This window comes from Leptodactylus fuscus, chromosome 2, assembly GCF_031893055.1.
Source record: "Leptodactylus fuscus isolate aLepFus1 chromosome 2, aLepFus1.hap2, whole genome shotgun sequence".
Taxonomy (NCBI): domain Eukaryota; kingdom Metazoa; phylum Chordata; class Amphibia; order Anura; family Leptodactylidae; genus Leptodactylus; species Leptodactylus fuscus.
Genome location: NC_134266.1, coordinates 269547519 through 269566180, shown reverse-complemented (window position 1 = coordinate 269566180; position 18662 = coordinate 269547519). Strand labels below are relative to the sequence as shown.

Below are 18662 nucleotides of genomic sequence, written 5' to 3'. Positions count from 1 at the left end.
TTTGTATTCGCGGGGATGGAGTCAGTAATGGAAGATTATCTTGGGTTGCCAATTTCAAGAACCATAACATTGATTTAAAGGGGTTTTGTCGTGAAAGTGTGAAACCTACGACCGTGTAGGGGTCAAGTGATGGCAATTCAATATTTTTTTTTCCGCTGTTATTGTTTGTACTTACTGTAAATAAGTTAAGCTACTCCTAATCCTGACCATAGACCTATCTATAAGATATGGATGAATTGCCAGATAGATGGGGATCCTACAATTTCCTATCATTTTTGAACTCCTTCACGTCTTCATGAGCTGGGCCATTTTCCTTGGTTCATGATGGGATACTTTTTGGGGTTTTTGGTACATACGGTTTTGAAGGCTATTGCCCATATGTACTTAATTTGATGCACCTTTTTTGCACACTGTGTGCATCTCAGCCTCGGCACTGTGCGCATCTCAGCCTCGGCACTGTGTGCATCTCACCCTCGGCACTGTGTGCATCTCACCCTCGGCACTGTGAGCATCTCACCCTCGGCACTGTGTGCATCTCACCCTCGGCACTGTGTGCATCTCACCCTCGGCACGGAGCTGTGTGCATCTCACCCTCGGCATTGTGTGCATCTCACCCTCGGCACTGTGAGCATCTCACCCTCGGCACTGTGAGCATCTCACCCTTGGCACTGTGCGCATCTCACCATCGGCACTGTGCGCATCTCACCCTTGGCACTGTGCGCATCTCACCCTCGGCGCTGTGCGCATTTCACCCTCGGCGCTGTGCGCATCTCACCCTCGGCTTTGTGAGCATATCACCCTTGGCACTGTGAGCATCTCACCCTCGGCACTCTGTGCATCTCACCCTCGGCACTCTGTGCATCTCACCCTCGGCACTCTGTGCGTCTCACCCTCGGCACTGTGAGCGTCTCACCCTCGGCACTGTGAGCGTCTCACCCTCGGCACTGTGAGCGTCTCACCCTCGGCACTGTGAGCGTCTCGACCTCGGCACTGTGTGCATCACACCCTCGGCACTGTGTGCGTCTCACCCTCGGCACTGTGTGCATCGAACCCCCTATAGAATTGTCTCATTTTTTGAGTCAATTTTTGTTTATTCATTAGTTTATTTATTTTTAAAGAATTTGTTTTTTTGTACGTTTTTAGTCGGTTTTAATTTTTATGTTGTTAATCTATGTAAATATTTTATTTTTTTGTGACTCCTTTAGTTGATCTTTTAGTTTTTTTGTGTTTTAGTTCGTTTTAATTTTTATGTTGTTATCTATGTTATTATTTTTTTGTAACTTTAAAAAAAATTAGTTTTTAGATAGTTTTAACATTTATGTTGTTTATGTTAATATATTTTTCGTTAACTCTTTTCGTTACTCTATATTTTTTGTGTTTTTGAGCCAATGTTAAAAATGATTGAGTGATCTATGATAATATTTTGTAGTAACCTTCTGATATTATTTTCTCTATTATAGTCTTACACTTACATTTTATTCCCGAGTAGGTACAGCTAGTATTGTGTTGCCAGGGCTGTGACAGCTGACATGTGTTGGTTATTTTAAGTCTAGGTATAAAGGGCCTTGTTTTTTTTTCTGGCTGTGATGCCTTGTCTGCAGCGCCGGTACACTACATGTGAGGTCTAGTTGGTTCATGACATAAAATGTCCATTACATTGGTTAATAAGGAATTTTCCTTAGCTTGGAAAAGAGTCAGGAAGTGCCCCTGTGGGATTCTCAGCATCTCGTGAAACACGTTCTCAGCAGGAGCCTACCCTATTAGTGACTTCATTATTGGAGAACCCAAGACAGAAATTATATCTGCAAGAAAAGGCTTTATCAAGACATGACCGGTTCTCCTTAAGGCCGAAGAAGAAAACAAGGTGGTGAAGAGGTTTCCACCTATAGATAGAAGAAATAAAATAAGCACGGCATAAACATACACTATAGACATGAAGTTATCCTTGGCCGATATGACATATTCTCAGTCAACACCATCCAAGAAATTTTTGCTTTCTTCATAGTCACTACATTACTGACTTTGCATCATGTTGGAGATGTTATTTAGGATCCTGCTGGGATTTCCAGCTGGAAGAGGGGGAGAGAGAGCTTCTCCGACTATGGTCTGGATACAGAGCTGTAGAATCTTTATCCAGGCCCAGTATAGCAACTGAGATCCATGGATAGGTTAGGGTTACATCCCTCAAACAGTGTTCTCCCCTTGTAAATGTCGAGATATTGATGTTTTTGTCAACATTCCAATGAGATCTTTGGAGCAACAAGGGAACTACCATTGCTCCAAAGAGCAACAACACCCTTATTGCTCCAGAGAGCTCATTTGTATATCCAAGATATCCATTTAGGAAAACCCTTTTTTGCCACAAAAGTACTCCAAAGATATGTTCATCCTATGGATGGGAACCCCAGTGATCAACAAAAATCTCTTTGGTAACAAGTGTTATCATCCTCCTGCAGTGTCACCACAGGTAACATGAAGTATTGCACGGTGCCCAATGAAATCAATGAGTTGTCTATGCAATGCATGGATATAGCATATCTTTCAGGACAAGAATTCAGGATATTCGGGACATTCCTGACCCCTCTTTAACTTAGAATTTCCGAACTTGAATTTTGTAACTTTGGCAGCCCCTTTTATCAAAGTCAATATTTTTTATGTTACTTTGTAATACTTCTGTATACGGGTCATAGTCTCAAAATATCTGATAATGGATGAAGAAGATTAAAACTATGAGAGGTGAAAAATTTGTGGCTGGAGTTCTAGAGTTCCCAAAAATCCAAAAAGTCTTCTATCCTATCCGAAGAGACAAGTCCTATACATAGTTGAGGGCCATGTTACACATTTTGTATTGAGTCACAACGCAAACCGTTGACCATGTAGACATTTGGGGGTATCGGGAAGAAAAGCTGTTGGCCAAAGTGTGTCTGGCTACCTTAAGACTCTATGATAAAGCCCCTTCCACATAAAGCCTTGCCCCTCTTGACCCCAATGATGTCCCCAAATTAAAGATGACCGCTACAACTCTTGATTACATCCAATTACACAATACAATTTGGGTATATTTTGGCCTCCTACTTGTGTTGAATCCGGCCAAGAAAAGTCCTCCTTACAAGCTGCCAAGCCTCGCAACTGAATCTTCCGAGTCACAGAAAGTTCCCTTTGTCTGTTCCCTAAGTGTTGGATCCTATCAAGCTCTTTGATCAATGCATGTCCTTGCTAAGACCAAGTGGTGACACTACGCTGAACTTGGTTGCTCGGGCCAGGAACGTGTCAAGCCAGCTCGTGATTACATCTTCATCCGATGGACAAGATTGCCATCCCATTTTACTTGCTGCCACTCTCCCCAGACATTGGAAGACTTTGAAAGCTTCCCAGAGTGTTGCAGAAACATGTTTTGTCCTGAAGCCAGATCTGTAATGACTGAGGCTTTAATCCCGCTGGTTTTTTTTTCTCTCTTGGCACTTTCCAATTGATGGACAAATTAAGAAGCCAAATTCAAGGGCTTCCCGGTCTTTCAATTTTCTTTTTTTTGTCTGCAAAGACTGTGACGGCGATAATTAATCTCCCTCCGTCTGCTTTGACTTTAGATGTAAATCACTACAACCCCAATATCAGCGGAAGAGGAGATCTGTTGATGATATCAACTAATCATAATTTCACACAAGAAGGCCTTCGAAGCCGTGTCAAGTGGAAATATCTCCTGACGTGCTTCATTGACAATACATGAAAATACTAATACGCGTGGTAATAACAACATCTCCGAGTCTATCCGAGAGCCCTTCAATGTCATCGAGATTTACAGTTAAACAGAAAAGCAAGCCATCGAATGCACAAATAGATGTTACAGCTGTGTGAATTCAAGGGGAAGCACTCAATAGAGCCTTTGCGAGTGTCCTTTAGCTCCAAGAAGAAGCCAAACTATGCCCTTGAATTACCTAGTAGAGTTACAGAGAGCCAACACAATGCCAATTTCTCGTAGAGTTGTGTTGATTTACCGAGTCTCGGAGGCCGGTGCTTCTCAAAGTGTGAGGAGCTCCGATGTTTTTGATGAAGCTCCCCAGAAAAATTCTCATATCCTGGTCAAAAGTGATCTCTCTCAGGTCATGTCCTTCAGGAGGACGTTCTCCTGTGCGTATTAATAAAAAGAAGTGAAAAAGTGGGAAGAGGTGGAAGGGTAGGCCTCAAATGAGGCAATGCTGGCCTTTACTGGGACAACAATGGCTGCTATTGAGAAAATTAAGTTACTAGTCAGACTACTATTGACTCTGGGCACAATGGTTTCCACATTCAAGTAGACAATACACTAAATTAGTGTTGGCTATGCTTGCCAATATCATCTGGACTAATATTTATCTTAAGGGTGTCCACCGTAATTGTCTGCCAGAAGTTTACTCTTCTTTCCCAATTTAGAAAATGTCCATGTTCAGTCAATCAAACATAGAGAAGTCGGGCAGAGAAGTTGTTGAGCGAATGAGTGTTTGGCCAAAAGTTATTGAAGGTATGTGGGTAGGTTTATGGTCTATGTCTATGAGACTGGGCACAAACATATCATTATATAGAATATAATTGAAAGGATTTTTTGGGATTATAATATTGATGACCCACAAGAACCATGATGCCAACATGTCCAACATGACCGGAGCTCAATCATAGGCTCTGGCAGTCCATGGTACTGCTGAGATTCCCCATAAAAGTGTAAAATGTTGAGAAATGAGAAAAGTAAGTATGACTGCCGATTATTTTTTCAAACCCTCCTTGGGCTTCCGATGATTAAACTCTGAGGTCTGAAGTGGGTGACAAACCCAAAAATCTTTGGTTTGGCCCAACCCAAAAATCTTAGGTTTGGCCAAACCCCAAATTTTGGTAAATTTCGTAATGATCCTGGCACATTAAAAACCAGTTTACTCATCTCTACTCATAGGACCCTTGTTCTCTTAATTGGAGGCAGTCCCGGTGGTGGGACCGCAACGATCAGACCATTTTAGATGTCAACTTCTTTAACTTTTGGGAAAGCCATCAATGTGTTATTAGTGGGACCTCTACTGATTAGTAGAACGAAGGTCTCTTAGGATCACTTTGGCCCGACAATATTCTCCTCCATCCGTCCTCCATCTCAACTTCAATCATGCCAACTTGTGATTCCACAAATTAAGTTTTTAATTTAGAAATTTAAAATTTTTACGGTATTTTTGGTATTCTTATTGTAAAACAGAATTTTTTTCAGCCCAAAATCTCTAGATCATAAGTATCACCAAAATCAATTTGTTTATGTCAATTACTTCTATGGGCCCGTGGATCAAAGTTTTTGAAAGTTTAATCTAAAATTTCTAAAAAGTAGTAAAAATTTTTTTTAAAAAGTCATCACCTAAAATAAAAAATTAACTACTAATCCACTTTATTAGTGAATTTAGAATTGGCAAAAACATATATTTTTGTTCCAAGTGAACGGCACTGACAAAAAATTTCAACAAATACAAATTCATCGAGAAGATTATCCACCGACAAAAGGCGTCTGTGTGGAGCCGGGAAGAACCTTTTGTTGGACTTGACAGCTTGAAAGGTTTTGACTGATTAATTACTCTGGGAATTGATAAACGGAGGAAAATAATAAACAAAACGCCCTTCGAACCCCTTTCTACAAAATTACAAAACATTTTTTAAATCTCTCAATAATTATATAAAGAAATTCAAAAGTAAAATTTAAAAAGGAAATGTAAAAAATTCTTTGAGATTTGAAGCATTTGGAAAAATTTAATGCAATAAAAAAGTTGAAAGCTTTGGAGAGTTGGCTTTGAAAGAAGCCACAACGAAAGGAGAAAAATCTTCTATGCAAATGTTATTACGAAGCGAGGAAATGAGCGGCGAGAGGCAGTCAGGACTGAAAGTTCATTGTCTTAGGCACAAAGAACGGATCCCGATTGAGCCGCGCTTGTCATCTGCTTTGCATATTCTTTATTTCTTTTAATTGTCATTATCCAAGGAAACTTATCTGGCGGACCATGGGAACGAAAAGGCAGGCCTTTCAGCGGGCACCGTCCAATTAAAGCACAATTATCCATCTTTTACTGTAGTTGCCGGGTCTGAAGGGATGAAATACCAAAAAGAAAAAAAAAAAACTCATCGGCCCTTGTCTACATCTCTCATAAAACCACGAGTAGAAAAGCCAAAGAAGAAGGCGCGGGCATTCATCTATTCAAGGCCTCGAGTGGATGAGCCGGGAAGTGTGACGGCGTATTCACCGGCGGACAACAGTTCCCATCCCTGACGATGAAACGGGCCGTGGTGTGAGATGAGGAGGACATACTGTACAAGCAACGGAGACAATGAGGACCATTCCGATAGATAAAACCTCATTCACGACAAGACTCATGCAATTTGTTGTTGACAGTGGCTCAATCCGTCCGGGGTCAGACCGGGATTTCACGGGCCCACCAGAGAAGACGATTCGGAGGGCCCTACGGCTTTCTAGATCACGGCGAGCCGTTTTTATAATGCTAAGATACATCCGTAAATTATTAACCGCCGTTCATTCTAGCGCGACCAAATTAATGAAATACAAAATCGGAACAATGTATTACATCGAGATTTAATAATTCACAGAGAAGGATTCGTTCCTATAAAATTTTTACCTGTTCGTTGTAGAATTCAAGAATAACCCATTCACCAGCGGCGATTTTACTCTTCTAATTATGGAAGTCTACCTGTAGGAAAAGCAGAGGAATAATGAAATTCCTAGAATAGATATTGCATATGTATGTATATATATCGGTACTAGATAGACAGATATTGATTAGAGCCTAAAGGCTCTAAATACCTTGCCTGACCACATGAGGTGCTCTTAAATTTGCCATACATTTACATCAATTTTACTTGTAATACCTTGTCTGACCACATGGGGTGCTGTTATCATTTCTATACATTTTCACCTACTTTACTTGTAATACTACTCCTGACCATATGGTGTGTTCTTTCATACATTTTTATCAATTGTACTTGCAATACCACACCTGACCACATGGTGTGCTCTTATGCCTTCTATACTTCTCATAGATTGTAAGCCCCTGCAGGAAGGGCCCTCTATCCCACTGTGCTAGTCAGTCATTGAGAATCTTATAATATATATATATATATATATATATATATATATATATATATATATATATATTTTTTTTTTTTTTTTTTTTTTTTTTTTTGGGGGTGGGGGTGGGGTTTTTTGCGAGCCCCATATATGGATCACAATGTACATTTTTTTTCCTATCAGTATATCTTTGGAGTATGGGAGGAAATCCACGCATACATGGGGAGAACATACAAACTCCTGGCAGATGTTGTCCTTGGCAGGATACGAACCCAGGACTCCAGCACTGTGAGGCTACAGTGCTAACCACTGAACCATCATGTTGCCCCCTTTTTCTTTCTATATTCTGTGTACTGTATGTAAAGCCCCAAATGTAAACCACCATGGAATTAATGGTGCTATATAAATAAATTATAATAATAATACATTTTCACAAATTTTACTTGTAATACCACACCTGACCACATGGTGTGCTCTTAACATTTTCAGACATTTACACCAATTTTACTTGTAATACCATGCCTGACCACATGGTGTGCTCTTAACATTTTCAAACATTTACACCAATTTTACTTGTAATACCATGCCTGACCACATGGTGTGTTCTTAACGTTTTCATACATTTACACCAATTTTACTTGTAATACCACACCTGACCACATGGTGTGCTCTTATCTATTTCATACATTTACACCAATTTTACTTGTAATACCACACCTGACCACATGGTGTTCTCGTAACATTTTCATACATTTACACCAATATTACTTGTAATACCACACTTGACCACATGGTGTGCTCTTATCTATTTCATACATTTACACCAATTTTACTTGTAATACCACACCTGACCACATGGTGTTCTCTTAACATTTTCATACATTTACACCAATTTTACTTGTAATACCACACCTGACCACATGGTGTTCTCTTAACGTTTTCATACATTTACACCCATTTTACTTGTAATACCACACCTGACAACATGGTGTTCTCTTAACGTTTTCATACATTTTCATCAAATTTCATCACAGGGGTTGTGTCGCATAAAACATGTATCCTCTACCCAATAAATTAGGGTGTCTTAGATACCCACAAATCCTGAGAGTCCCAATGGTCAGACCCCCACCAATCAGTCATCCAAGGTCGGGTTCACACGGGAGTTTTTCGGTCAGGATTTTGAACTCTGACCAAAAAAAGTCTCCCATTAAAATCAATGGGTGACAGTCATTTCTTTTCTCCATGAGTGGTTTGTTTCCGATCTGCCCTTTCTAGAGGCGGAGTCCGCGGTTGATTCAGGCGTGGACTTCCGCCTCTCGGCACTCCCTCCCAACTAGGCCCACTCATTTCGGCCTAGTCTGTAGCAGAATGCCGCAACTGTATGCCGGTTCACTGTATACACTAGCTGGTTTTTTTGTACTGGATTCCGAGGCGGCCTCCGCGTCAAAATCCAGTCCAAAAAACTCCTTTGTGAACCCGGCCTTACCTCTATCCAGGATAGAGAATAAAAATTTTTCATGGCATGGTCCCTTTAAAAAAAAAAAAAAAAATTCAAACAACAAACAACAGCAATTTTGAAATTGGAACAGATTCCATTAAAAATGTGAAAATTCAAAAATGTACAATTCAAAAATATCAACTTCAAAAAATAGACCCGTCGCCTGGGATTGTCATGAGCTAGCCAGTGTAATTCTCACGTCTGTCGGAGTCACGTCCGCTCCGAGGATTTTCTGCAGCGCATGATTTTGCTTCAAAGGACTGTGAAATACCAAATATTGGTTTTTAAATGAAAACTAAATACTAATATGCCACTTCAAAGGCGGCCGGGCCCGCACAGCTCTGACTGACACTTGTGTGATGAGGCTCGCTCTAATCTTTCATGAGTCCGGGGAACAATTAGGTCAGTAATTGTGCTGTCATACAAATGTGTTGCTGACTGTAATGTGAAAAAAAATAAATAAAAAATAAAAAATTCAAAAAGTTTAAAAAAATAAAATCTTGTTTATTTGATTTTCATTGTTGGTGACATTTTTTTTCAACAGGATTTTATTTTTGCATCTGTATTTTTCTGTTTTCAATGAGTTATTATGTTATTCATGTCAAGGAAATATTACGCAGGGCTCGGGCTGGAGGTGGAATTTGTAACACTTCACTAAACCAATTTTTTTTTTCTTTATTGCTTTGAATATTTCAATAAATTAGCTTTAGGCGGAAAACAGAACTGGTGAGCGGGGTGGTAAAGCGGAAGATACTACTATGGTGGTCTAGGACATTGGAGAGGATAATACTACAGCCATTGGTGCTCTAGGGGAGTGGAGAGGATAACCCTACCATCCAAAGTGATATGGCCCATGATGGTATAACCTGGGTATGTACTGTATATAATTATATATGTACAGCTGGTATAACCTGGGTATATACTGTATATAATTATATATGTACAGCCGTTATAACCTGGGTATATACTGTATATAATTATATATGTACAGCTGGTATAACCTGGGTATATACTGTATATAATTATATATGTACAGCCGGTATAACCTGGGTATGTACTGTATATAATTATATATGTACAGCTGGTATAACCTGGGTATATACTGTATATAATTATATATGTACAGCCGGTATAACCTGGGTATATACTGTATATACTTATATATGTACAGCTGGTATAACCTGGGTATCTCCTGTATATAATATATATGTACAGCCGGTATAACCTGGGTATCTCCTGTATATAATTATATACGTACAGCCGGTATAACCTGGGTATATCCTGTATATAATTATATATGTACAGCCGGTATAACCTGGGTATATGCTGTATATAATTATATATGTACAGCCGCTATAACCTGGGTATATACTGTATTTAATTATATATGTACAGCCGGTATAACCTGGGTATATACTGTATATAATTATATATGTACAGCCGCTATAACCTGGGTATATACTGTATATAATTCTATATGTACAGCTGGTATAACCTGGGTATATCCTGTATATAATTATATATGTACAGCCGGTATAACCTGGGTATATACTGTATTTAATTATATATGTACAGCCGGTATAACCTGGGTATATACTGTATATAATTATATATGTACAGCCGCTATAACCTGGGTATATACTGTATATAATATATATGTACAGCCGGTATAACCTGGGTATCTCCTGTATATAATTCTATATGTACAGCTGGTATAACCTGTGTATCTCCTGTATATAACCATTATTTTCCGGTATATACAGCAAGTAACAATGCTATTTAACCTCTTTGCCCATGGCAGGTAACAAGCCGGGGATCTCGGAATAATCCCATGCCTGTTAGTCAAAATACAGATTTGTCAATTTGGTTTAATTGAAGAACATCTCATTTCCCGGCTGTGAATCAAATTGTCTCGTTGTCGGATTCCCAGGTGTATTTGGAATGAAGACCTGCACACTGCACCGCCATTGTACTGAAACTCTGCAAGAAAGTCACTTTCTCCAACACATGCAGGAGCGACAAATAAAAAATAGGAAAAAAACGAAAAACAAAATCCTTGAGTTTTACTCTGAGAATGTTCTCATTATTTTGTTCTCCTGCGGAGGACACAAAGCTAAGTGGCGGCTGAACTTAAATGATCTTAGTTATACCACAAGCCTGGACCAAAACAGCTGGGAGCGAGGAAATGTGTTTCTTAGGGCGACAGAGACACAAAGTTCCGTCTTTAGGAAACTTTCTGGAGCCTTTCTCAATGAAACCAACCCCGACCAAGAAAGGTTAAAATTCTCCCTGGGATATTTACTTGTCTCGCTTTCCTTCCTTGGTATATACGGGACACGTAACAAGTTTTGTCGCAGTGACTCGAGGTATACCTTAAGACTACCAGGCCCCATTACCTAATCTATACCAGGGGCCCCTTAGCCTGTACTGTATAATACTAGTAGCTTGCACAAGGGCCATTGAACCCTACAAGCACCACAACCCGTTTTCGATTTCTATAGGTGCCATTTGGTTTGTGTCAATGTTTCTTATACTATATTACTATTTTTTTTAAATCCAATTTTTTATGTCAAACATTTGAGGGCAATTTTTTAAGAATTTTCTAAAATACATTTTTTTTTAAATTTTTTTTATTGTATTAATAAAAAAAAAAAAAATAATTATATTCTGCAATTTTAACACTGGCCACTAAGCCTAATAATAGACAGACACTTTCCAAATTTCTAGAAGTTTTCTTTGAAGCAGTCACGGCATTTACATCACAGATAGGATTACAATAGAAGATCTCTGTCGGTGCCATTTGGTATGTGTCGTGCTTATTATTAGAGATGAGCGAGTAGTGTTCGATCGAGTAGGTGTTCGATCGAATACTACGGTATTCGAAATACTCGTACTCGATCGAACACTCTGCCTAGGCAGAGCCGACTGCGCATGTGCGGGCATGCCCTCGCATGCGCAGTCGGCTCTGCTCAGGCGTTGGGCCGAGCAGAGCCAACCGCGCATGCGCAGCCGGCTCTGCCTAGGCCCCGATGCCTAGGTAGAGTGAATTCCAGCCGGAAGACGCCACGGGGGCGCTATGCCGGGAGAAGACTTCAAGGGGAATGCAGCCCGACCGTCACTCATGGACTTGGTAAGTATAATGTTATCGAATTTTGCCTACCCCTGAAACGAGCATTTCCCCCCATAGACTATAATGGGGTTCGAAATCCGTTCGAACAGTCGAACAGTGTGCGGCTGTTCGAATCGGATTTCGAACCTCGGACATTTTAGTGTTCGCTCATCCCTACTTATTATACTATACTATTTTTTTAAACCAATTTTTTATGTCAAACATTTCATGGCAATTTTTTAAAGAATTTTTGCTATATTTCTATAAAATTTTTATTATATTATTAAAAAAAAATACTATATTCTGCAATCTTAACACTGACCCCTAAGCCTAATAATAGGCAGACACTTTCCAAATTTCTAGAAGTTTTCTTTGAAGCCGTCACTGCATTTACATCACAGATAGGATTACAATAGAAGATGGCACCTCTATAGATAAAACCACTGTATACATTACTGCTATGTTGCTGATAGGTCTGATCAGAGGTATATCTTAAGACTACCGGCCCCATTACATACTCTATACCAGGGGCCCCTTATCTATCCTGTACTGTATAATACTACTATCTTTTTATGTTGCACGAGGGCTATTGAGCCCCTCAAGCACCAAAACCCGGTTTCGATCTCTGTCGGTGCCATTTGGTATGTGTCGTGCTTATTATACTATACTACTATTTGATAAACCAATTTTTGTATATCAAATATTTCATGTCAATTTTTTAAAATAATTTTTTATATATTTATTTTCAATTTTTATTATATTATTAAAAAAAAATGCTATATTCTGCAATCTTAACACTGACCACTAAACCTAATAATAGGCAGACACTTTCCAAATCTCTAGAGGTTGTCTTTGCAGCAGTCACTGCATTTACATCACAGATAGGATTCCAATAGAAGATGGCACCTCTATAGATAACACTATTGTATTCATTACTGTCTATTGATGATGTCACAGCTTATCTCCTCCCACTACATCTAGAAAACTCTCCCATGGACCTCACGGAATCAGTTCTAGAACATTGCTGCCTATGACCATGAGTCTGCTGTAAAGCAGATCACTAAATGCTGTTTAAAGAGAAGAGGAGAAGCTCAGCCAAGATGGCCGCCCCCATAATCATGCTGGAGATAGATGTGCCTTTCAGGGGATACCAATGTCCCAAATTTTTAACATGAAATATTTGGGCCTATTCAGTCATCGACCCCCTACCCTACTTTGTAGACCCTCCAATGATCAGCTGTAATCTGTGGGAAATATTTGCAAAGAAATGTTCCCTATAGCACTCCAACAGGCGAGATGAAGCATTACACCATGTCCATGTAACTCAATGGGTTGTCTGCGTAATGCTGGCAGATCGGGTCCTCCAGGATGAGACGCTTTGGCCAAGACATGAGGATCCTGAAGAGGGGACCCTCAAAATGTATTAATAGAGTATACGGCAATGGGGTTCCTAAACTGAACCCCTTTAAAAGGGTGTCTAAGATTAGGAAATCGACCATAGGCCTAGATGTCTCCAATTTCTGTGCTTTTTCTTTTGAGAAACAGCGCCACTTTTGTTTTAGTGGCTGTATCTTATATTGCGACTCAGCCTCATTTACTTGAATGGGGCTGACTTGCAGTACCAGACACAGCCTGCAAACAAGTGTGGCGCTGTTTCTGAAGGAGCAGCCTCTTCTTTCTCACCAGCTCCTTTGATAGTAATATAATAAGAATCTCTAATGTACGGACAAGTGATTTGTACCGTATACATCTCCATTGCGGGCCTGTCTGTCACCGATCTGCCGCGTTCTCCTCACATTCACACTATTTACGTTGTTTAACCCTCGGCCCCGTCTGCTTTTCATTTGTGTAAATGGCCATTAGCTTCTCGGAGCCTTTGTAGCGACGCAGCATGGGAAACGCCACAAAGCGACTCAGCACTTTCCTGCCGCAAATTTAATAACTCGCTTTAAAAAAAAAAAAAAAAAAAAACTTTATTGGCAACCAATCAATGGCCGGTTTAAAAGGCCACAGCAGGAACTCAATACACAGATTATCTCTGAAAGCCGATACAGTGTTTCTGCTGAACACGCAGAAGACGAGCGCGCCGAGGGCGGATGTATTGTTCTCCTCCGCCATGGAAGTATCTCACATTCTAGGCCGTGTCCATGGGATAGTGCACAGGACAAAGAAGCAGATACATATCTTTAACACTTTCCTGTCAATGGACTCACTTTTATATCCTACTTGTAATCCTTTAACCGCCATAAGGCATGATAGCACATTCTAGTGGTAGAGCACCGCCATAATACATCATAGTAGTACAGCACTGCCATAATACATCATAGTAGTATAATATCGCCATCACACATCATAGTAGTATAACACCGCCATAATACATCATAGTAGTACAGCACTGCCATAATACATCATAGTAGTATAATACCGCCATTATACATCATAGTAGTATAACACCGCCATAATACATCATAGTAGTACAGCACTGCCATAATACATCATAGTCGTATAATACCGCCATCATACATCATAGTAGTATAATACCGCCATCATACATCATAGTAGTATAATACTGCCATCATACATCATACTAGTTTAACACCGCCATCATACATCATAGTAGTACAGAACCCCATAATCCATCCTAGTGGTACAGCACTGCCATAATACATCATAGTAGTATAATACCGCCATCATACATCATAGTAGTATAATACTGCCATCATACATCATAGTAGCATAACACTGCCAGAATGCATCATAGTAATACAGCACTGTCATAATACATCATAGTAGTATAATACCGCCATCATATATCATAGTAGTATAATACTGCCATCATACATCATAGTAGCATAACACTGCCAGAATGCATCACAGTAGTACAACACAGCCATAATACATCCTAGTGGTAGAGCCCCACCATAATACATCATAGTAGTGTAATACCGCCATCATATATCATAGTAGTGAAACACTCCATAATACATCATAGTAGTACAACACTGCCATAATACATCATAGTAGCATAATACCGCCATCATACATCATAGTAGCATAACACTGCCAGAATGTACCATAGTAGTACAGCACTGCCATAATACATCATAGTAGTATAATACCGCCATCATACATCATATTAGTATAACACTGCCAGAATGCATCATAGTAGTATAATACTGCCATTATACATCATAGTAGCATAACACTGCCAGAATGCATCATAGTAGTACAACACAGCCATAATACTTCCTAGTGGTAGAGCCCCACCATAATACATCATAGTAGTGTAATACCGCCATCATACATCATAGTAGTTTAACACTGCCATAATGCATAATAGTAGTACAGCTCTTCCATAATACATCATAGTAGTACAGCACCCCATAATACATCCTAGTAGTACAGCACCGCCATAATACATCATAGTAGTATAATACTGCCATCATACATCATACTAGTTTAACACCACCATAATACATCATAGTAGTTAAACACATTCATATTACATACCATTGAACCCATAATACATTCAAGTAGTATAACACCACCATAAAATAACCTCATAGTAAAACACCATCATAATACATCCCAGTAATACAGCACCGCCATAATACATCGCAGTAGTATAAACACCGCCATACGGTGTAATAGTACATCCTAGTAGTCCAGCACTACAATAATATATTATAGGAGTATAAAACCGCCATAGTACATCCATGTAGTACAGCATAGCCATAATACATCATAGTAGTATAACACTGCCATAATACTTCCTAGTAGTACAGAACCGCCATAATACATTATAGTAGTTAAACACATCCATAATACACCCCATTGTACAGCATTTCCATAATTCTCTCCAGTAGTATAACACTACCATAGTACATCCCAGTAGTACAGCCACACCATAATACATCATAGTGGTATAACACAGCCATAGTACATCATAGCAATATAATACCACTATAGTACTTCCCAGTAATACAGTAGCTTCTTAATGCATAATAGTAGTAAAACACCACCATAATACATAACAGAAGTATAAAACCGCCATAGTACATCTCTGTAGTACAGCACCACCATAATACATGATAGTAGTACAGCTATGTCATACTACATTGCAGTAGTATAACACTACCATAATACATCCCAGTAACACAGCCCTGGCATAGTACATCCCTGTAATACAGAACCACTGTAATACATCCTAGCAGCACAACACCACCATAGTACATCCTAGCAGCACAACACCACCATAGTACAACCTTGTGGGACAGGTATCCCAGCTATTTAACATCTTAGATGGTAGCACAGCGCCACCATAGTACATTCTAGTACAGCACCGCCATAATGTGTTCCTAGAGGTACAGCATAGCCATAGTACAGCCTAGTAGTACAGCACCGCCATAATGTGTTCCTAGAGGTACAGCATAGCCATAGTACATACTAGTACAGCACCGCCATAATGTGTCCTAGAGGTACAGCATCACCATAGTACAGCCTAGTAGTACAGCACCGCCATAATATGTCCTAGAGGTACAGCATCACCATAGTACATTCTAGTACAGCACCACCATAATATGTCCTAGAGGTACAGCATCATCATATTACATTCTAGTACAGCACCGCCATAATGTGTCCTAGAGGTACAGCATCACCATAGTACAGCCTAGTAGTACAGCATCATAAAACGTCCTAGAGGTACAGCATCACCATAGTACGGCCTAGTAGTACAGCACCGCCATAATGTGTCCTAGAGGTACAGCGTCACCATAGTACATTCTAATACAGCACCGCCATAATATGTCCTAGAGGTACAGCATCACCATAGTACATTCTAGTACAGCACCGCCATAATGTGTCCTAGAGGTACAGCATCACCATAGTACAGCCTAGTAGTACAGCATCATAAAACGTCCTAGAGGTACAGCATCACCATAGTACGGCCTAGTAGTACAGCACCGCCATAATGTGTCCTAGAGGTACAGCGTCACCATAGTACATTCTAATACAGCACCGCCATAATATGTCCTAGAGGTACAGCATCACCATAGTACATTCTAGTACAGCACCGCCATAATATGTCCTAGAGGTACAGCATCACCATAGTACATTCTAGTACAGCACCGCCATAATGTGTCCTAGAGGTACAGCATCACCATAGTACATTCTAGTACAGCACCGCCATAATATGTCCTAGAGGTACAGCGTCACCATAGTACATTCTAGTACAGCACCGCCATAATATGTCCTAGAGGTACAGCATCATCATATTACATTCTAGTACAGCACCGCCATAATATGTCCTAGAGGTACAGCGTCACCATAGTACAGCCTAGTAGTACAGCACCGCCATAATGTGTCCTAGAGGTACAGCATCACCATAGTACATTCTAGTACAGCACCGCCATAATATGTCCTAGAGGTACAGCATCATCATATTACATTCTAGTACAGCACCGCCATAATATGTCCTAGAGGTACAGCGTCACCATAGTACAGCCTAGTAGTACAGCATCATAATACGTCCTAGAGGTACAGCATCACCATAGTACGGCCTAGTAGTACAGCACCGCCATAATGTGTCCTAGAGGTACAGCATCACCATAGTACATTCTAGTACAGCACCGCCATAATATGTCCTAGAGGTACAGCATCATCATATTACATTCTAGTACAGCACCGCCATAATATGTCCTAGAGGTACAGCGTCACCATAGTACAGCCTAGTAGTACAGCATCATAATACGTCCTAGAGGTACAGCATAGCCATAGTACAGCCTAGTAGTACAGCACCGCCATAATGTGTCCTAGAGGTACAGCATCACCATAGTACATTCTAATACAGCACCGCCATAATATATCCTAGAGGTACAGCGTCACCATAGTACAGCCTAGTAGTACAGCACCGCCATAATATGTCCTAGAGGTACAGCGTCACCATAGTACAGCCTAGTAGTACAGCACCGCCATAATATGTCCTAGAGGTACAGCGTCACCATAGTACATTCTAGTACAGCACCGCCATAATATGTCCTAGAGGTACAGCGTCACCATAGTACATTCTAGTACAGCACCGCCATAATATGTCCTAGAGGTACAGCATCACCATAGTACAGCCTAGTAGTACAGCACCGCCATAATATGTCCTAGAGGTACAGCGTCACCATAGTACATTCTAGTACAGCACCGCCATAATATATCCTAGAGGTACAGCATCACCATAGTACATTCTAATACAGCACCGCCATAATATATCCTAGAGGTACAGCATCACCATAGTACAGCCTAGTAGTACAGCACCGCCATAATGTGTCCTAGAGGTACAGCGTCACCATAGTACATTCTAATACAGCACCGCCATAATATATCCTAGAGGTACAGCATCACCATAGTACATTCTAGTACAGCACCGCCATAATATGTCCTAGAGGTACAGCATAGCCATAGTACAGCCTAGTAGTACAGCACCGCCATAATATGTCCTAGAGGTACAGCATCACCATAGTACATTCTAATACAGCACCGCCATAATATATCCTAGAGGTACAGCGTCACCATAGTACAGCCTAGTACAGCACCGCCATAATATGTCCTAGAGGTACAGCATCACCATAGTACATTCTAGTACAGCACCGCCATAATATGTCCTAGATGTACAGCATCACCATAGTACAGCCTAGTAGTACAGCACCGCCATAATGTGTCCTAGAGGTACAGCGTCACCATAGTACATTCTAGTACCGCCATAGTAGTGTGCACCAAGCTGTGCACATCACATGACCATGGGCTGATTTTTATCCACTTGAAGTAAACAATGGATGACAGCGAGCAGAGATCTAGAGTCTGTAAGGAATTGATACAGAGACCACAGTGGAAAATTCTACAACTTTTTGCTCTGAAGGTCCAAGCCCTATTAGATAGCAGGGTTAATAGCGACGGTGACATCTATGGCGTCTCTATTACAGGGAGGAGGC

General features: G+C 40.3%; 1 protein-coding gene across 6 annotated transcripts in view; it reads right to left on the bottom strand.

Annotated features, from left to right (window-relative positions):
- The window catches only part of TENM4 (teneurin transmembrane protein 4), a 1026741-nt gene that overhangs the window by 607512 nt on the left and 400567 nt on the right, over window positions 1–18662 (bottom strand). For 5 of the 6 annotated variants that reach the window (XM_075266230.1, XM_075266232.1, XM_075266233.1 and 2 more), the window contains one exon: window positions 6630–6697. In XM_075266230.1, the coding sequence (XP_075122331.1) occupies window positions 6630–6697 (68 nt within the window). Of the gene's footprint in view, window positions 1–6629; window positions 6702–18662 lie in introns of all 6 variants that reach the window. The other variant, XM_075266234.1, reaches the window with a different exon arrangement.